This window comes from Pezoporus flaviventris, unplaced genomic scaffold (assembly GCF_033815535.1).
Source record: "Pezoporus flaviventris isolate CSIRO_AGI_PZ_B2104156 unplaced genomic scaffold, CSIRO_AGI_Pfla_v1 ptg000188l, whole genome shotgun sequence".
Taxonomy (NCBI): domain Eukaryota; kingdom Metazoa; phylum Chordata; class Aves; order Psittaciformes; family Psittacidae; genus Pezoporus; species Pezoporus flaviventris.
This window is the reverse complement of record NW_026892736.1, coordinates 3,175,001-3,193,238: the sequence shown is the minus strand read 5'-3', so window position 1 is coordinate 3,193,238 and position 18,238 is coordinate 3,175,001. Positions and strand designations below refer to the sequence as shown.

The following is an 18,238-nucleotide window of genomic DNA, read 5'->3' as shown; positions in this document are numbered from 1 at the left end:
GCGTGCGGCGCGCGGTGAGCGCCCAGTGCTGCACCCGGCCCCGCCTGAGGAAGGGGCTGTGGGGAGCTCGGCTGGGGATGGAGAGTCAGGGAATCATGGAAGGGTTTGGGTTGAAGGGACCTTAAAGCTCCTCCAGCCCCAACCGCTTCCACAGGCAGGGACCCCTTCCACTGGAGCAGCTTGCTCCAAGCCCCTGTGTCCAACCTGGCCTTGAGCACTGCCAGGGATGGGGCAGCCACAGCTTCTCCATTCAACCCATTCCCATGTCCCAACGTCCTCATAGGGAAGAACTTCCCTGTATCCCATCCAACTCTTCCCTCTTCCAGCTGGAAGCCCTCATCCCATCCCTGCATCCCTTGTCCCAAGCCCCTCTCCAGCTTTCCTGCAGCCCCTTCAGGCACTGGAGCTGCTCTCAGGTCTCCCCTTCAGGAGCCTTCTCTTGTCCAGGCTGCCCCAGCCCAGCTCTCTCAGCCTGGCTCAGAGCAGAGCTGCTCCAGCCCTGCAGGGGCTGTGGGGCTGTGCCTGCTCCGTGCTGCTGCCCGCGCCTCATCTCCCTTCTCCCCGTGCCAGGACGTGAACCGGGAGCTCATGAGCCAGCAGGAAGCCTCTGCCGAGAAGCAGCAGCAGCCTCCACCCGAGATGTTCGACTTCAAGATCAAGTTTGCAGAGACAAAGGCTCACGCCAAGGTAGGGCAGCCCCGGCTCCTGGGGAGCTCCTGGGGTGCTCCTGGGGAGCTCCTGGGGTGCTCCTGGCCCCCCCAACACCGGCAGCAGCGTCCGGGCACCAGGCTCCGGGTGTTCCCTCGTGGTGCTCGCCCGTGGGGCTCGTGCCAGCGAGGAGGAGCTGGGTGGCTGCTGGGAGGAGCGTGGGGCGCAATGGATGGGACCCGTGGGCTCAGCAGTGGGCAGCGGAGCTGTGCAGGGCAGGGCTCTTGGAGCAGGAGGAAAAGCAGCTCTGCTTCCAGAGCCTTCCGGTGCTGCTGCTGCTGCGGCGGTGGGACCAGGCTCCTGCCGTGCCTGGGGCTGGGCACCTGCCCAGGGCACCACTGGGTGTCAGGGTGCCCCTCTCCGGGTTTCCTGTGGCCGCTGGGGCTGCTCTGAGGTCTCCTGGAGCCTCCCCTGCTCCAGGCTGAGCCTTCCCGACGCTGTCCCGTCCCCCCCAGGCCATCGAGATGGAGCTGCGGCAGATGGAGGTGCAGCAGGCCAACCGCCACGTCTCCCTGCTCACCTCCTTCATGCCCGACAGCTTCCTGCGCCATGGCGGCGACCACGACTGCGTCCTGGTGCTGCTGCTCATCCCGCGCCTCATCTGCAAGGTGGGGCCGGGCCTCGGGGCCTTGCGTGGGGCTGGGGGGGGATCATCACCGAGCCGGGGTTAACCGGGAGCTGGTGGCTCCGGGGGATGCCTCTGCCCTTGCTGTGCCGCTCGCATCCGGGATTTGGGATGCTTCCTTCTTTGAGGACTTCCAAATTGGCCAAGGGCCTGTAGGGGAATGGCTTGAACCTGCCAGAGGGGAGGGAGACTGGGATGAGCTCTTAGGCAGAAGCTCTTCCCCGGGAGGGTGCTGAGGCGCTGGCCCAGGGTGCCCAGAGAAGCTGTGGCTGCCCCATCCCTGGCAGTGCTCAAGGCCAGGTTGGACACAGGGCTTGGAGCAAGCTGCTCCAGTGGAAGGGGTCCCTGCCCGTGGCAGGGGCTGGAGGAGCTTTAGGGTCCCCTCACCCCATCCCAGGGGCAGCGGGGGCAGGATGTGACCGTGGGTCCCCGTCCCCCCCCGCAGGCGGAGCTCATCAGCAAACAGGCGCAGGAGCGCTTCGAGCTGAGCGAGAGCTGCGCGGAGCGCGCGGGGCTGCGCGGGGCTGCAGGGGAGCAGCTGAGCTTCGCCGCGGGGCTCGTGTACTCGCTGAGCCTGCTGCAGGCCACGCTGCACCGCTACGAGCAGTGAGTACCCCGGGAGGCGTCCCCGGGGGCAGCGGAGGGATCCCGTTGGGTGCTTAGGGATGGGCTCAATCCCTCTTCGGTTCCCCCCGCCCCGCGCCGGGATCCGGTTCTCCAGCGCCTGCTGCTCGTTCCTCGCCGGAGCTTTGGTGCTTTCCTTGGCTCCATCCTGCCGGGAGCCGCTCCCCAGCCTCTCGCTGGGCTCAGCTCTAAGGCTCAGGGTTCAGCCGGGCGCGCTGGCTCTGCCTCAGCAGCGGACGGCTCCTGTTTCCCCCCGGGCCGTGTGGTTCCCCATCCCCGCAGGGAGCACACGAGATCCTGGCCCCGGTGCCTCCATTCCACCCCCCATTGCTCCTCCTAGCGCGTGCTCAGGGCAGGCGGCGCTGCCTGGGGCCCCTGGTGGAGCCCATCCCTGCAGCTCCGCTCCGCCCTATAACCCCTTCCTTAACACCGCGGCACCTCTGGTCCCCGAGCCCCCACTTCCACCCCTGGCCCTTTCCCCCCACCCCCAGCAGAGCCAACGCATCCCATTGCCCCGCAGGGCCCTCAACAAGTGCACTGTGGAGGTGTACAAGAAGGTGGGGACCCTGTACCCCGAGATGAGCGTCCACGAGCGCTCGCTGGACTTCCTCATCGACCTGCTGCACAAGGACCAGCTGGATGAGACCGTCAACGTGGAGCCGCTCACCAAGGCCATCAAGTACTACCAGGTGGGGCCATGGGGCTGAGTGCCCGTGGCCGGGCTGGGGGGGTCCTGCAGGGTCAGGAGCTGGTGCAGCCCCGCTGGGGCGTGCTGTGGTTGGAAGTGGAGCCCTTGGATGCAGGGGAGTTCACTCCCGGTTAAAACTGAGGCCAAACCCTCTGCGTTTGGGGCTTTGGGGTCTCCCCGGGGGGTTGTTTGTGTGCGTGGAAGCATTGGAGGGTGCTCACCTCTGCTGTCTCTCCACAGCATCTCTACAGCATCCACTTGTCTGACCAGGCTGAGGACTGCACCATGCAGCTGGCTGACCACATCAAGGTGAAGGGGGCAAAACCTGGCTCCGTCCTTGGGGCGGGTTTTCATGGAGCCATCAGATCCCAGAGTGGTTTGGGTGGGAAGTGACCTTAACCCCATCCAGCTCCAGCCCCTTCCACTGGAGCCGCTTGCTCCAAGCCCCTGTGTCCAACCTGGCGTTGCCCTTTCTGCCCCCTCGAGAGGTGAAGTGCATCCGCTCCCCCTCTCCCATCACAGGCCCTTTGCCAGCACCCAGGGGTGGCTCAGAGGGGATGAGGGCTCCCAGGGCAGGCAGGACCATGTGCCCTATAGATGTCTCACAGAGAGAGAAGAGCAGCAGGAGAGCACGGAGAACCCGGTGCCTGTAGGGAGTGTTGTAGTGCCCTGAGCTCCTATGGGGAGTACCCGTGTCCCCTGGAGCAGCCCAGAACCTGCCTGGTGCCTGCTCTGCTGCTCCTGTAAGCCCTGGGGCTGTGGAGTCACGGAAGGGCTGCGCTGGGATCATCCAGTCCCAGCCCTTGCCCCAGGCAGGGACGCCTCACCCTATAGAGCGTGTCACCCAAGTCCCGTCCAGCCCGGCCCCGAGCCCTGCCAGGGACGGGGCAGTCAGCACTAAGGTCTATGGAGGCTCCATCCCATAATGCCCGCGTGGCCGTGCTGCGCCGGGGCTGAGGCTGCTGCTCCGCTCTCAGTTCACACAGAGCGCCCTGGACTGCATGGGTGTGGAGCTGTGCCGCCTGCGCGCCTTCCTGCAGGTACAGCGGGGCCGGGGCGTCCCGCGGGGTCCTGAGCGCGCGGCGGGTGCTGAGCCCCCTCGTGTGCGCAGGGCGGGCAGGAGGCCTCCGACCTCGCCATCCTGCTCAAGGACCTGGAGACCTCCTGCAGCGACGTGCGCCAGTTCTGCAAGAAGATCCGGCGCCGCATGCCCGGCACCGAGGCCCCCGGCATCCCCGCGGCGCTGGGCTTCGGGCCGGCGGTGAGCGGGGCCCGGTGCAGCATGGCACGGTGTGGGGTGGGGTGGGCGCTGCCCTGCGGGTGAAGGGGAGAGCTCAGGGGCTGGGGGGGGTCTTTGGGCTCCTGCTTGGGATGGAGACGGGGACGTTGTGGCCTTCCCTTGTCCAGCGCTCGGCTGCTTCTGCTGGAGCGTCCCTTTGTGGAGTCAAGGAATCAGGGAATGGGTTGGGAGCTTGAATCCCATCCAGCCCCATCCCCTGCCACGGGCAGGGACCCCTTCCACTGGAGCAGTTTGCTCCAAGCCCTGTGTCCAGCCTGGCCTTGAGCACTGCCAGGGATGGGGCAGCCACGGCTTCAACCCCTTCCCGTGTCCCACCGCCCTCACAGGGAAGAACTTCCCTGTATCCCACCCAGCTCTTCCCTCTTCCAGCCGGAAGCCCTCATCCCATCCCTGCCTCCCTTGTCCCCAGCCCCTCTCCACGTTCCCTGTACCCCCCTCAGCCCCTGGAGCCGCTCTCAGCTCTCCCCACCCCACAGCAGAGGGGCAGGATCCCCTCCCGGCGCTGCTGCTCCCGCTCCGGGGTGCTCCCAGCACAGGGGGGGTCCAGGCCCGGGTCCTGGGGAGCTCCTCCTCGCCCCGCTCCAACCCCGGCCGTGCCGCGCAGGTCTCGGACACGCTGCTCGAGTGCCGCAAGCACCTCACGTGGGTGGTGGCCGTGCTGCAGGAGGTGGCAGCCGCCGGCGCGCAGCTCCTGGCGCCGCTGGCCGAGAACGAGGGGCTGCCGGCGCTGCGGCTCGAGGACCTGGCCTTCAAAGCGAGCGAGCAGGTGGGGGAGCCTTCCCCACGCCCCCTGCTCCCTATGGGTGCGGGGGAAGCAAGGACCCATCACCCTCCAGCTCGGGGGCAGAGCTGTGGGGAGCTGGGGATGCGGGCAGGGGCTGGCAAGGAGCTTTGTGCTCCCGGCTCCATCCTGTGCTCCCAGAGCGCTGCAGCTCTCGGGGCTGCGGGTGCCAGGAGGGGGCTGCAGCGGGGCCCCCATCACCTCCTGCCTCTCGCAGATCTACGGCGCCCAGGGCATCAACCCCTACGAGTGCCTGCGCCAGTCCTGCAGCATCCTCATCGCCACCATGAACAAGATGGCCACGGCCATGCAGGAGGGCGAGTACGACGCCGACAGGCCCCAGACCAAGGTGGGCTTCAGCTGTGCCCCCGAGGAGCGCCGGGCCCGCGCTGCAGTGCCCGCGGGTCCCCCGCTGCCGTGCGGCTCCGTGCAGGCGCCGCGATGCCGACGCTGCCCCGTGCTGCCCCTCGCAGGCCACCCCCCCCGCCGAGCTGCGGGCGGCAGCGCTCCGCGCCGAGATCACCGACGCCGAGGGGCTGGGGCTGAAGCTGGAGGACAGGGAGACGGTCATCAAGGAGCTGAAGAAGTCCCTCAAGATCAAGGTGAGCTCCTCCTGCAGCGCGGCTGGGAGCCGGTGCCTGCTGCAGGGGCCCTGTGCCCGTGGCCAGGCTCCCCCGCGCATCCTTAGCCCCCCCATTGCCCCCCCCGTTGTCCCAGGGCGAGGAGCTCAGCGAGGCCAACGTGCGGCTCAGCCTGCTGGAGAAGAAGCTGGACAGCGCCTCCAAGGACGCCGATGACCGCGTGGAGAAGATCCAGACCAAGCTGGATGAGACCCAGACCCTGCTCAAGAAGAAAGAGAAGTGAGGGGGGGGGGGGCACGGGGAGGGGCCGTGGGGAGGAGCGGGCAGGAGGGCTTGGGGGGTCTGGGGATGTGGGAGGAGGATCCCCAGAGGAAGCGGCACGCTCAGCACCAGTGATCATGGTGCAGGGCAGAGCACGAGGGGCCTGGGAAAGCTCCTGTTCAGGCCCCCAGCTCTGGGGCAGCAGCACCAGAGGGACGTGGAGCTGCTGGAGAGAGGCCATGGGGATGCTGCGAGGGCTGGAGCAGCTCTGCTGTGAGCCAGGCTGAGAGAGCTGGGCTGGGGCAGCCTGGAGGAGAGGCGGCTCCTGAAGGGGAGACCTGAGAGCAGCTCCAGTGCCTGAAGGGGCTGCAGGAAAGCTGGAGAGGGGCTTGGGACAAGGGATGTAGGGACAGGCCAAGGGGAATGGCTTTAAGCTGCCCGAGGGGAGACTGAGCTGAGCTCTTAGGCAGAAGCTCTTCCCTGGGAGGGTGCTGAGGCGCTGGCACAGGGTGCCCAGAGAAGCTGTGGCTGCCCCATCCCTGGCAGTGTTCAAGTGGTCAAAGGCAGGAGCCCTTGGCAGGAGCATCCCCGGCCGTTCCCATGTCCCCGTGTGCTCTCCCCAGGGAGTTCGAGGAGACCATGGACGCTCTGCAGGCCGACATTGACCAGCTGGAGTCGGAGAAGGTGGAGCTGAAGCAGCGCTTGAACAACCAGTCCAAGAGGACCATCGAGGGCCTGCGCGGTGCCCCGGCCTCCGGCGTCGCCTCCATCGTGTCCGGCATTGCCGGAGGTGGGGTCCCAGCATCCCGGAGCACTTGGATGCTTCTGCAGCTCCTGGGGCAGGGGGGGGATTTGCAGCCTGGAATGGATCCAGGAGCCGGGCACGGCTTAGAGGGGATGGAGAGGGCAGGAGGGCCTCGGGCTGCAGGGCCTGGGAGCGTGGAGATCCCGCAGCGGTGTCCAAGCAGATCCAGATCCATCCCTGCATGGGCAGGGCAGTGGTGGCACCTCCACGGAGCCAGCCCAGGGCACACGGGGCCTCCGGTGCCTCTCTGGGTCCTCATTGCTGCATCCCTGCATGGGGATGCGCGGAAGGAGCAGCTCAGCAGGAGGTGGCCGCTGCGGGCTGCCCTGGGGCACCCATGGGTGCGTGTGTCTTGCCTGGGCTTGCCTGCAGCCCCGCACGGGCTGGGCCGTGAGGCCCGGTGCTGCCGCCGGGCTCAGGGACACGGTGGGGAGGAGCAGAGCTCCCTTGGCCTTGACTTGGCTTTGACTCCGGTTCTCCTTGTCCCCCGCTGCTCCCGTCCCTGCTGCAGAGGAGCCGCAGCGAGGTAGGGGCTGCTCCACGGGTGCTCCCGCATGCTCCCAGCCCCGTGCATGCCGGGGGGGGGAACTGCATCCCGGGTCACCCAGCGTGGGGCTGGGATGAGCAGGGGATGGCTCCGGCGCCTGCTCAGAGCATTCCCAAACAGCTCCAGGAGCCCTGGCAGTGATGGGGCCCAGAGCCTGGCGCAGCCCCAGCTCTTCCCATGGGGCACACGTGGGCAGAGGTTGTCCCTTTGCCCAGCACCACCGTAGACATCCCAGCACGACCACAGCATGCTCAGAACCACCACAGCCATCCCAGCACCACCGCAGCATCCTGACCCATCGTGGCATCCATGGTGGTGGTGGCTGACGCTGGTGCTGCTGTGTCCATCCGTAGGTGCCGGTGCCGGGCAGGTGCCAGGAGGTGGCTCAGGACCTGTCCAGGTGAAGGATTCGCCCCTTCTCCTCCAGCAAATCGATGCTCTGCAGCTTTCCATCAAGCACCTCAAGAACGAGAACAACCAGCTCAAGGTGAGGAGAGCCTGGTCCTGGGGCCGGCCCTGGGCTCCAGCTGCAGCGGGTCCAGGAGGCTGGGGAGGAACGTCCTGTGGGCTGCAGTGTGCAGGGGATGTGGTCCGTGAGAGATGCACTGTGCATGGGATGCAGTGTGTAGGGGATGTGGTCTGTGTAGGATGCAGTCCATGCGGGATGCAGTGTGCAGGGGATGTGGTCCATGAGGGATGCAGTGTGTATGGGATGCAGCGTGCATGGGATATGGTCCATGAGGAATGCACTGTGCATGGGATGCAGTGTGTATGGGGTGTGGTCCATGTAGGATGCAGTCCATGCGGGATGCATTGTGCATGGGATGTGGTCCATGAGGGATGCAGTGTGCATGGGATATAGTCCATGAGGGATGCAATGTGGATGGGATGTGGTCCATGTGGGATGCAGTCCATGTGGGATGTAGTGTGCATGGGATGCAGCGTGTTTAAGATGCCAGGTTCCTCCCGTTACCGCCTGCCCTAACGCCGTTCCTCCTCGGCTGGCAGGGCATGCGGATGCGGATGGAGCTGGCCAGCCTGCCGCCGCTGCAGGTGCCCAAGGTGTCTGTGGCCAGGAGCAAGCAGGGGGAGGGCCTGGCCACGCAGCAGCTCTACCGCCAGAGCAGCCAGCTCCTGGAGACCCTCTACCAGATGAGCGCCAACGCCAAGGTGGTGGACGTGAAGCAGGCCAAGTCCGGTAGGTCCGGGGCTGCGCGGTCGGAACCGGCTGAGCTTTGGGGCCCTTCCAACCCAAACCATTCCCTGATCCCGGGGTGCTCCCCGCTGACCTGGCTCCCCCCTGCGGCACCGAGATCCCGGTGTCCCCATGAGGCACCCGTCCCCGGGGCTCTGGGCACCAGGTTACACGTGGGGGGCTGAAGCTGCTCCCTGGGGCCACTGTGGCTCAGGCTCAGCCCTGCCGGGAGGCCCCAAAGCCCTCCCCTGGTGCCAGGCACCGGTGCCGGTGCCGGTGCGTGGCTGGACCGGAGCTCCGGGCAGGAGGCAGCTCCCTCCCCTCGGGGCTGCCCCGGCCCCGCTCACACCCGGTCCCGCAGCGCGGAGCTCGGCGGCGCGGCTGCTGGAGCACACGGCCCGGCTCTGCGCCCTCAGCAACGCCATCGACAGCCTCAAGGTGAGGAGGGGCGGGGGGGCGCAGGATGGGGCTCTGTGGGGTGCATGGGGGCTCTGGGGGTCAGGTGAGGTGCTTTATGGGTGAGCTGAGGGACTCATGCGTCGGGTGAGGGTCTTTGTGGGTCAGATGTTGGTATCCATGGGTTAGATGAGGGTCTCTGGGGGTTGGGTGAGGGTCTCTATGGGTCAGGTGAGGATCTCTATGGGTCAGGTGGGGGTCCCTATGGGTCAGGTGAGGGTCCCTATGGGGCAGGTGAAGGTCCCTATGGGTCGGGTGAGGGTCCCTATGGGTCAGATGGGGGTCCCTATGGGTCAGGTGAGGGTCCCTATGGGGCAGGTGAAGGTCCCTATGGGTCAGATGGGGGTCCCTATGGGGCAGGTGAAGGTCCCTATGGGGCAGATGGGGGTCCCTATGGGTCAGGTGAGGGTCCCTATGGGGCAGGTGAAGGTCCCTATGGGGCAGATGGGGGTCCCTATGGGTCAGGTGAGGGTCCCTATGGGTCGGGTGAGGGTCCCTATGGGTCAGGTGAGGGTCCCTATGGGTCAGATGGGGGTCCCTATGGGTCGGGTGAGGGTCCCTATGGGTCAGATGGGGGTCCCTATGGGTCAGGTGAGGGTCCCTATGGGGCAGGTGAAGGTCCCTATGGGTCAGATGGAGGTCCCTATGGGGCAGGTGAAGGTCCCTATGGGTCGGGTGAGGGTCCCTATGGGTCAGGTGAGGGTCCCTATGGGTCAGGTGAGGGTCCCTATGGGGCAGGTGAAGGTCCCTATGGGTCAGATGGGGGTCCCTATGGGTCAGGTGAGGGTCCCTATGGGTCAGGTGAGGGTCCCTATGGGGCAGGTGAAGGTCCCTATGGGTCAGATGGGGGTCCCTATGGGGCAGGTGAAGGTCCCTATGGGTCGGGTGAGGGTCCCTATGGGGCAGATGGGGGTCCCTATGGGTCAGGTGAGGGTCCCTATGGGGCAGGCATCCCGTGTGCAGCGCAGGAGCCGGGGGGGGGCAGCCCGGTGCTGACGCTGCCGTGCCGCAGGCTGACACCCTGCGGGAGGTGGTGCAGCAGCAGCCGGGGGCCAGCGCCCAGAGCAGCTTCGGCCTCTTCCCGACCCCGGCCTTCCTCAAGGTGAGCTCCAGCCCCCGGCCCCACACGGGGGTGGAAGGGGGGGTCCGGGGTACAGGGGGGCAGGTGAGGCCCCCCCGGCCCCCCAGCGCTGCTCTGCCCCGCAGGCCAAGCAGGAGCAGGAGCAGGGCCTCGCCTACTACGGCAAAGTGACCTTCCCGGGCCCGGCGGGGCAGGGCCGCGCGCACCGCCTGCTGCTCACCCCGGAGCTGCTGCGGGAGCTGCGCAGCCACCTCGGCTCCTGAACCGGGACCGGGACCGGAACCCCCGCTCCCTGCGGACACTGCGGACACCCCCCCCCCCCCCCCCGCTTTGCACCGGAGCCCCCGGACACCCCCCCCCCAGCCCCGGTCTCCAATAAAGCTGCCCTGGACCTGCCGCGGCCTCCGGGAACGGGGGGGGGGGGAACACCGGGGAAGGGACAACGGGAGCGGGGGGACACCGGAACGGGGGCACCGGGTACCGCCACGTGCGTCCGGGGGGGCGGGGTGACCGGAGCGCGGGAGCCGCGCGGGCGGCGCCCATTGGCCGCGGGGTAGGAAGAGGCGGGAGGGAGCGGCGCTTCGCGGGCGTGATTGGTGGAGAAGGCAAAGGGAGGCGGGGTCGGCCCCGCGTGTGTTTGATTGGCTGGGAGGTGGTGTCGGCGGGGATAGCCCGCAATGATTGGCTGGTGGAGGGCGGAGGGGCGGGCGCCGATTGGGTGAGGCGGGGTTCCGGTGGTGGAGGCCGCCACTTCCGGCCGGCGGCAGCGGAGGCAGGATGGTGAGCGGCGGCGGGCGGGGGCGCGGATCCGCCCGCATCGGGCCGGGACCGGGCCCGGGGGGAGCGGGGCTGGGCCGGGGGGGGCGCGGAGGCTGCCGGTGATCGGGGCCGGTCCCGTGCAGGTGCTGCTGCACGTCCTGTTCGAGCACGCGGCCGGGTACGCGCTGTTCGCCGTGAGGGAGGTGGAGGAGATCAGCATCCTCCTGCCGCAGGTACCGGGCTGGGCCCGCGCCGGGGAGCGGGGATGGGGCCGGGGCCTGGAGCGGGGATCCGGTACTGGGGAGCGGGGCTGGGGCCTGGTCCTGTACCGGGGAGCGAGGATCCGGTACCGGGGAGCAGGGCTGGGGCCTGGTCCTGCACCGGGGAGCGGGGATCCGGGAACGGGGAACGGGGCTGGGGCTTGATCCTGTACCGGGGAACGGGGATGAGCCCGTCCCGGGGGACTCAGCCCGAGGGGGGCCGGGGTTGCGGGGATGGAATCCCGGGGGTCGCGTCCCGGTGCCCGGGGGTGCCGCTGTTCCCGCGGGGCTCTGACCGGGCCCTGGCCGGGCCGCGCAGGTGGAGGAGAGCACGCAGAGCGTGGGCAAGTTCCACAACGTGGTCAAGCTCGTCGCCTTCTCCCCGTTCAAGTCCGCGCAGAGCGCGCTGGAGAACATGAACGCGGTGTCCGAGGGTGAGCACCGGGGAGGGGGGGCCCCTCCCGCAGCACACCAGGGGGAGCCGGGCCCCGCTCACCCCCCCCCGTCCCCCCCAGGGCTGCTCCACGAGGACCTGCGCCTGCTGCTGGAGACCTCGATGCCGGCCAAGAAGAAGAAGGCGCTGCTGGGGGTGGCGGACGCCAAGCTCGGGGCCGCCATCCTGGAGGAGCTGGGCTACCAGTGCCAGACCGGCGGCGTGGTGGCCGAGCTGCTGCGCGGTGCGTGGGGCCGGGGGGTAACGACCGGGGGCCGGGGGAGGCGACGGGGCCGTCAGTTACCCCCCCATCCCCATCTCCACAGGGATCCGGCTGCACTTCCACGCGCTGGTGAAGGGGCTCACGGCCCAGTCGGCCTCCAAGGCGCAGCTGGGGCTGGGGCACAGCTACTCCCGCGCCAAGGTGAAGTTCAACGTGAACCGCGTGGACAACATGATCATCCAGTCCATCAGCCTGCTGGACCAGCTCGACAAGGACATCAACACCTTCTCCATGCGCGTGCGGTGAGCCCGGCCCCTGGGGTGGGTGCTGTGGGTGCCTCTCCCCATGCTTACCACAGGTCGCTGCCCCTCCGGCTGCCTGTACAGGACGGGGAGGGAGAGCATTGACCCTGAGGCAGCCGGTTGTGGCTGCGGTGCTGCAGCTGGAGCCTGCCTGGGGGGGGACACGGGGGGCACAGGGCTGGGTGCTGGCACTGACACTGTCCCCATCACTGTCCTGTCCCTGTATCCATAACTGTCCCCATCACCATCCTGACCCTGCATCTATAACTGTCCCCATAACCATCCTGTCTCTGTATCCCTAACTGTCCCCATCCCCATCCTGTCCCTGTATCCATAACTGTCCCCATTGCTGTCCTGTATCCATAACCATCCCCATCCTGTCCCTGTATCCATAACTGTCCCCATCACCGTCCTGACCCTGTATCCATAACTGTCCACATCACCATCCTGTTCCTGTATCCATAACTGTCCCCATTGCTGTCCTGTATCCATAACCATCCCCATCCTGTCCCTGTACCCATAACTGTTCCCATCCTCATCCTGTCCCTGTATCCATAACCATCCCTGTCCTGTCCCTGTATCCATAACTGTCCCCATCACCATCCTGTCCCTGCATCTATAACTGTCCCCGTAACCACCCTGTCCCTGTATCCATAACTGTCCCTATTGCTGTCCTGTATCCATAACCATCCCCATCCTGTCCCTGTATCCATAACTGTCCCCATCACCGTCCTGTCCCTGTATCCATAACTGTCCCCATTGCTGTCCTGTATCCATAACCATCCCCATCCTGTCCCTGTATCCATAACTGTTCCCATTACCGTCCTGTCCCTGTATCCATAACTGTCCCCGTCCTGTCCCTGTATCCATAACTGTCCACATCACCATCCTGTTCCTGTATCCATAACTGTCACCATTGCTGTCCTGTATCCGTAACCATCCCCATCCTGTCCCTGTATCCATAACTGTTCCCATTACCGTCCTGTCCCTGTATCCATAACTGTCCACATCACCATCCTGTTCCTGTATCCATAACTGTCCCCATTGTTGTCCTGTATCCATAACCATCCCCATCCTGTCCCTGTACCCATAACTGTTCCCATCCTTATCCTGTCCCTGTATCCATAACCATCCCTGTATCCATAACTGTCCCCATCCTGTCCCTGTATCCATAACTGTCCCCATCCTGTCCCTGTATCCATAACTGTCCCCATCCTGTCCCTGTACCCATAACTGCCCCCATCCTGTCCCTGTATCCATAACTGTCCCCATCCTGTCCCTGTATCCATAACCATCCCCATCCTGTGCCTGTATCCATAACCATCCCCATCCTGTCCCTGTATCCATAACCATCCGTGTCCTGTCTCTGTATCCATAACTGTCCCCATCCTGTCCCTGTATCCATAACTGTCCCCATCCTGTCCCTGTATCCATAACCGTCACCATCCTGTCCCTGTATCCATAACTGTCCCCATCCTGTCCCTGTATCCATAACCGTCACCATCCTGTCCCTGTATCCATAACTGTCCCCATCCTGTCCCTGTATCCATAACCGTCACCATCCTGTCTCTGTATCCATAACCATCCCCATCCTGTCCCTGTATCCATAACCGTCACCATCCTGTCCCTGTATCCATAACTGTCCCCATCCTGTCCCTGTATCCATAACCATCCCCATCCTGTCCCTGTATCCATAACTGTCCCCATCCTGTCCCTGTATCCATAACCGTCACCATCCTGTCCCTGTATCCATAACCGTCACCATCCTGTCCCTGTATCCATAACTGTCCCCATCCTGTCCCTGTACCCATAACCGCCCCCATCCTGTGCCTGTGTCCGTAACCGTCCCTGTCACCGTCCCTGCAGTGAGTGGTACGGGTACCACTTCCCGGAGCTCATCAAGATCGTTCCCGAGAACTCCCTGTACTGCCGGGTGGCCAAGTTCATCGGGAACCGGCGGGAGCTGAGCGAGGAGAGCCTGGAGGGGCTGGAGGAGATCGTCATGGACGGCGCCAAGGCCCAGGCCATCCTGGACGCCTCGCGCTCCTCCATGGGTGAGCACGGGGGTGATGGCTCCGCTTCGTTGGGAGAGCTCCGGTGCCCCCGTTGGCCCCGCTGACCCCCCCCTCCCCGTGTCCCCCCCGCAGGGATGGACATCTCCCCCCTGGACCTCATCAACATCGAGAGCTTCTCCCGCCGCGTCGTCTCGCTGTCCGAGTACCGCCGGGGGCTGCAGGAGTACCTGCGCTCCAAGATGAGCCAGGTGGCTCCCAGCCTCTCGGCGCTCATCGGGGAGGTGGTGAGCGTTACCCCCCCCACGCGTGCCCCCCTGGGACCGGGGCCTCGGACGTGATGTCTGAGTGCATCTGTCAATCCCCTGAGCTGAGCTGCTGACACCTGAGCCGCTGATCCGGGCCCGGGGCTGCGTCCGTCCCGCTCCGGGCTCCGAGGCGCCGCAGCCCCAGCCCCGTCCTCGCTCTCCCCGCCGCAGGTGGGCGCCCGCCTCATCTCGCACGCCGGCAGCCTCACGAACCTGGCCAAGTACCCGGCCTCCACCGTGCAGATCCTGGGCGCCGAGAAGGCGCTGTTCAGGTACCGCTGCGGGCGGTCGCGGTGATGGCGCCGCCGGGCACCGGCTGTGACGGGGCCCGCTCCCGGCTGAGCAACCGGTGCCGGTGTCTGAGCGACCCCCGGGGGTGATGGGGGCCGCGTCCATCCGTGTGTGTGTGTGTGTGTGTGTCCCGGTGGCGGTGGGGCTGCCCCGACGGCTGCGCCGGTTGCAGGGCACTGAAGACTCGCGGGAACACCCCCAAGTACGGGCTCATTTTCCACTCGACGTTCATCGGGCGCGCGGCCGCCAAGAACAAGGGCCGCATCTCGCGGTACCTGGCCAACAAGTGCACGCTGGCCTCGCGCATCGACTGCTTCTCAGGTGGGGGCCGCCGCCGCCTCCGCCGTGATGGCAGCGTTTTTCGTCAGCAGCATCCCACCGCCGTGGATGGTGACAGCTCTGGGGCTGAGCGGAGCGCGGCGGCGCTGAGCCCCCCTCTCCGTGTCCCCACAGAGGTCCCCACCAGCGTGTTCGGGGACAAGCTCCGGGAGCAGGTCGAGGAGCGCTTGGCCTTCTACGAGACCGGGGAGCCCCCCCGCAAGAACCTGGACGTGATGAAGGAGGCCGTGGTGGAGGTGAGCGGGGGGGGAGGCTGCGGTGGGGCCCCCGCTGCTGGGCGTGATGTGAAGCCTTGGCCTGACCGCCCGTGGAGGGAAAAGACTGATTTAATGAGGCTGATCCGGCAGTGGGGCCGGGCTCGGCGCTGGGGGCTCGGGGCTGGGCTGGGGCTGACCCCCCCTTCCCCAGGCAGGTGAGGTGGTGGCCGAGGTGAAGAGGAAGCAGGAGAAGAGGGAGAAGAAGAAGAAGAAGCGGGAGAAGCGGCGCTTGGAGGCGCTGGCGGCGGCGGCACGGGAGGAGCTGGAGGAGAACTCGGTGCCGGAGCCCGAGGTGCGGGCAGGGGGGCACGGGATGGGGATGGGGATGGGGATGGGGATGGACACAGCTCCGGCTCCTCCTGACCCCATGGCTCCTGCAGGAGAACTCCACGGAGCCCAAGAAGAAGAGGAAGAAGAAGCAGGAGGAGGCAGAATCAGAGCCGGAGCAGAACGGGCTGGAGGAGGAGGAGGAGGCCGAGGCTGTGCCCAAGAAGAAGAGGAAAGTGACAGCCGAGACTGAGCCTGAGGAGGAGGAGAAGAGGAAGAGGAAGAAGAAGAAGAAGGGGGCGCGGGACGAGGAGGACTGAGGCCGCTGGGCCCAGGGCTTGGTTGGACTCTTGGAGACTGGCTGGAGGTCGGTGTGGGGCAGCTGGGGCTGCCGTTACCGTGTCCTGGCCCCACGTGTGCTCTGGGGCCGCACGTGGCATGGACCCCTCCGGGCCCTGTTGTGGGGCGGGCCCGGGCTGTGTGTGGGGCCCGGCCCTGTCCCCACTGCGGGCTGGGGGGCAGGAGCTCCTCAGTAAAGCGCGGCCGTGGTTGGTGATGCTCTGTGGTGGTGTCGTGGGGCTGGGGGGGGGGTGACGGTGCTGGCCCCACAGAGCCCCAGCGTCCCCGGGCAAGGACGGGGCCACCCCTGGTGCTGCAGAGCCCACGTTTATTGGAGGGAAGCCATAAATAACAGAGGACGTGGGCACGGGAGGATGAGGATGAGGAGGGGGGGCAGCCCCTACGCTTCCAGGGCCCCGATCACGGCTTGGGTGAAATCGTGGGACGTGGCGTAGCCCCCCATGTCCGCTGTGCGCACCTGCAAGGAGAGGGCAGCGTTAGGGGGCTGCGGGCAGGGAGCTGAAGGGGCACCCGGCCCCATGGCAGCTGCTTCGGGGGCTCCAGCTGGGGCTGAGTGCTGGCGCTGGGGCCTCAGCCCCTGCTCCAGAGGGGGCTGTTGTGGATGGGGGGGCTCTTCCCTGCTCTCACAGCCCCAGCAGGCTCAAGGGCCCGGTGAGGGGCTGGCAGCTGTGCTGAACCCCCTGTGCCTGCTGCCAGCCCCACTTCTGCCCCCCAACCATGCCCGGCCTCGGGGAGCAGCAGCCACAGGCAGAGCTGCGGGAAGCTTTGGACCCTTTATTTGCAGACAGGAGCGCACAGCGCAGCAGCAAGCGCACGGCCCGGATGCTCTTGCACACACAAACATGTTACACACATGTATACACATGTACATACATGTACACACACGTGCAGGGCTGAGCCACCATGGTCCCGTTGCCCCATGTGGGGCAAGCTCCGGCTCCTGCCCCTTGGCTCCACAGTGGAATCTCTGCAGCTCATGGGGCTGCTTCCAGGCTAACCCCAGAGCGGGCTGGGGGGGGGACAGGGCAGCCCCTTCCCCCCGGCTCCCATGGGAATGTGCTGGAAGGGGGGGACCTCGCTCTGTGCCCCCTGGTCCCAGTTCGTGCTGAAGCTGCTGCTGGGGGAGGCGCCCACAGCAACCGCGGCCCTTGGGTGGTCCCTGCGACCTTGGGGGGTCCCTTTGAGTGTGGGGGGGGTCCCTGGGGTGCTGCCCCTCACCCCAGCAGCCCCACAGTACAAGGAAGCTGCCACCACCGCCCCCCTCCTGCTGGGGGGGGCACAGGAGCTGTGCGGGATGTGCTGCGGGGCGCAGGACATGGACAGGGATGTGCTGTGCGCTGTGGGGTGCTGCTGTGGGTCCCGGGGGGGGGCAATGGGGGGCAGTGGGGCGCTCCTATGCACCATAGTGGGGGTGCAGGCTGTCAATCACAGACTTGACGAAGTCGGAAGTTGTGGAGTAACCGCCCAGGTCCCGCGTCCGAACCTGGAATCCAACAGGAAGGGGAGAGACGGGGAATGGGACGGTGAATGGGGGAATGGGACGGTGAATGGGGGGAATGGCGGGGGAGAGGGGAGGAGCAGCTGCCTCTGAGCACCTGGCCCTGCCTGCGCCAGAGCCAAGCCACAGGGACATGGACAGGGGGACGTGGGTATGGACACAAGGACACGGACACAGGGACGTGGATACAGACACAGGGATATGGACACGGGCACAAGGACATGGACACGGGGATGTGGATATGGACACAGTGACATGGACATGGACACAGGCACACGGATATGGACACAAGGACACGGTGGCATGGACACAGATATGGACACAAGGACATGGTGACATGGACAAGGACACGGGCACACGGATATGCACACATGGACACGGTGACATGGACACGGTGACATGGACAAGGACACGGGCACACGGATATGCACACATGGACACGGTGACATGGACACGGTGACATGGACAAAGACACGGGCACACGGATATGCACATATGGACACGGTGACATGGACACGGACACGGGCACACGGATATGCACACAAGGACACGGTGACATGGACACGGACACAAGGACATGGTGACATGGACACAGGCACACGGATGGCTGAGCTGGAGCGATTCCAGCCTCGCTCCGTGGCCGCTCGCCCACCGAGCCCAGCACTCACTTTGCCGCCTTTGATCACCTTCTTCACCGCGTCCGAGATGAGGTTGGAGTGGAATTCCAGGCTGGGGAGAGGGGGAGAACCGGGGTGAGCCCCGCTGCTGCCCCACTGCTGCCCCGCTGCCCCCCACTGCTGCCTCGCTGCTGCCCCACTGCTGCCCCACTGCTGCCTCGCTGCTTCCCCACTGCTGCCCCACTGCTGCCCCACTGCTCCCCCCGCCGCCCCCGTACGCACTTGAGGTGCCGCAGCATGTTGGTGGCCGACAGCAGCATCGCCGTGGGGTTGGCGATGTTCCTGCCCACGGCCTGGGCGAACGGGTGCCGGGCGCCCTGCGGATGGAGGCCACGGTGAGGGACCCCTCCTGACCCCCCCCCCATCCTCGCGCCCCCGGTGCCGCGGCCTCACCATCTCGAACACGGCGTACTCGGCGCTGTAGCTCTCGCCGGGCACGACGCCGGCGCCGCCCACCAGCCCCGCAGCCAGGTTGTCCACGATGTTGCCGTAGAGGTTGGGCATGACCAGGACGTCGAACTGGTACGGGTTCTGCACCAGCTGTGGGGGCAACGGCGCCATGGGGGGAGCCCTCGGGGCGCGATGGGCACGGGCCCGGGC

The 18,238-nt window shown here is 66.4% G+C and overlaps 3 protein-coding genes and 1 non-coding gene across 7 annotated transcripts in view; 3 read left to right on the top strand and 1 right to left on the bottom strand.

The window, feature by feature from the left end:
* Window positions 1-9,939, top strand: part of DCTN1 (dynactin subunit 1) — a 41,870-nt gene extending 31,931 nt beyond the window's left edge. For 2 of the 3 annotated variants that reach the window (XM_061441076.1, XM_061441074.1), the window contains exons 12-29: window positions 571-687; window positions 1,164-1,316; window positions 1,779-1,939; window positions 2,478-2,646; window positions 2,886-2,954; window positions 3,623-3,685; window positions 3,757-3,906; window positions 4,550-4,711; window positions 4,944-5,075; window positions 5,200-5,328; window positions 5,444-5,586; window positions 6,192-6,358; window positions 6,885-6,899; window positions 7,274-7,407; window positions 7,929-8,118; window positions 8,477-8,553; window positions 9,584-9,673; window positions 9,778-9,939. In XM_061441076.1, coding sequence (XP_061297060.1) covers window positions 571-687; window positions 1,164-1,316; window positions 1,779-1,939; window positions 2,478-2,646; window positions 2,886-2,954; window positions 3,623-3,685; window positions 3,757-3,906; window positions 4,550-4,711; window positions 4,944-5,075; window positions 5,200-5,328; window positions 5,444-5,586; window positions 6,192-6,358; window positions 6,885-6,899; window positions 7,274-7,407; window positions 7,929-8,118; window positions 8,477-8,553; window positions 9,584-9,673; window positions 9,778-9,915 — 2,259 coding nt within the window. In that variant the 3' untranslated portion in view covers window positions 9,916-9,939. The remainder of the gene's footprint in view (window positions 1-570; window positions 688-1,163; window positions 1,317-1,778; window positions 1,940-2,477; window positions 2,647-2,885; window positions 2,955-3,622; window positions 3,686-3,756; window positions 3,907-4,549; window positions 4,712-4,943; window positions 5,076-5,199; window positions 5,329-5,443; window positions 5,587-6,191; window positions 6,359-6,884; window positions 6,900-7,273; window positions 7,408-7,928; window positions 8,119-8,476; window positions 8,554-9,583; window positions 9,674-9,777) is intronic. The other variant, XM_061441075.1, reaches the window with a different exon arrangement.
* A 463-nt stretch (window positions 9,940-10,402) lies between these two features.
* Window positions 10,403-15,439, top strand: NOP56 (NOP56 ribonucleoprotein). The gene is made up of 12 exons (XM_061441052.1): window positions 10,403-10,432; window positions 10,555-10,644; window positions 10,991-11,105; window positions 11,187-11,348; window positions 11,431-11,629; window positions 13,496-13,683; window positions 13,777-13,928; window positions 14,121-14,221; window positions 14,413-14,561; window positions 14,694-14,815; window positions 14,988-15,128; window positions 15,217-15,439. The coding sequence occupies exons 1-12, from the start codon at window positions 10,430-10,432 to the stop codon at window positions 15,421-15,423; spliced, it is 1,629 nt and encodes a 542-aa protein (XP_061297036.1). The 5' UTR covers window positions 10,403-10,429; the 3' UTR covers window positions 15,424-15,439.
* On the top strand, window positions 14,854-14,921 carry LOC133262148 (small nucleolar RNA SNORD57). The gene has a single exon (XR_009741221.1). It is a non-coding gene; the product is annotated as a small nucleolar RNA SNORD57 (small nucleolar RNA).
* Window positions 15,440-15,753: 314 nt separating the features above from the next.
* Window positions 15,754-18,238, bottom strand: part of IDH3B (isocitrate dehydrogenase (NAD(+)) 3 non-catalytic subunit beta) — a 9,646-nt gene continuing 7,161 nt past the window's right edge. The window contains exons 9-12 of one of the 2 annotated variants that reach the window (XM_061441079.1): window positions 18,032-18,178; window positions 17,861-17,955; window positions 17,630-17,690; window positions 15,754-15,920 (exon numbers count right to left, since the gene is read on the bottom strand). In XM_061441079.1, the coding sequence (XP_061297063.1) occupies window positions 15,843-15,920; window positions 17,630-17,690; window positions 17,861-17,955; window positions 18,032-18,178 (381 nt within the window). In that variant the 3' untranslated portion in view covers window positions 15,754-15,842. Of the gene's footprint in view, window positions 15,921-16,791; window positions 16,947-17,629; window positions 17,691-17,860; window positions 17,956-18,031; window positions 18,179-18,238 lie in introns of those variants that run through there. The other variant, XM_061441078.1, reaches the window with a different exon arrangement.

What these genes read in the sequence shown, in the direction of transcription:
- NOP56 (XM_061441052.1), top strand. An exon ending in TCAGCATCCTCCTGCCGCAG is followed by an intron (nt 10,645 to 10,990) that starts GTACCGGGCTGG and finishes CGGGCCGCGCAG; the next exon opens with GTGGAGGAGAGCACGCAGAG. An exon ending in GGTGGCCGAGCTGCTGCGCG is followed by an intron (nt 11,349 to 11,430) that starts GTGCGTGGGGCC and finishes CCATCTCCACAG; the next exon opens with GGATCCGGCTGCACTTCCAC.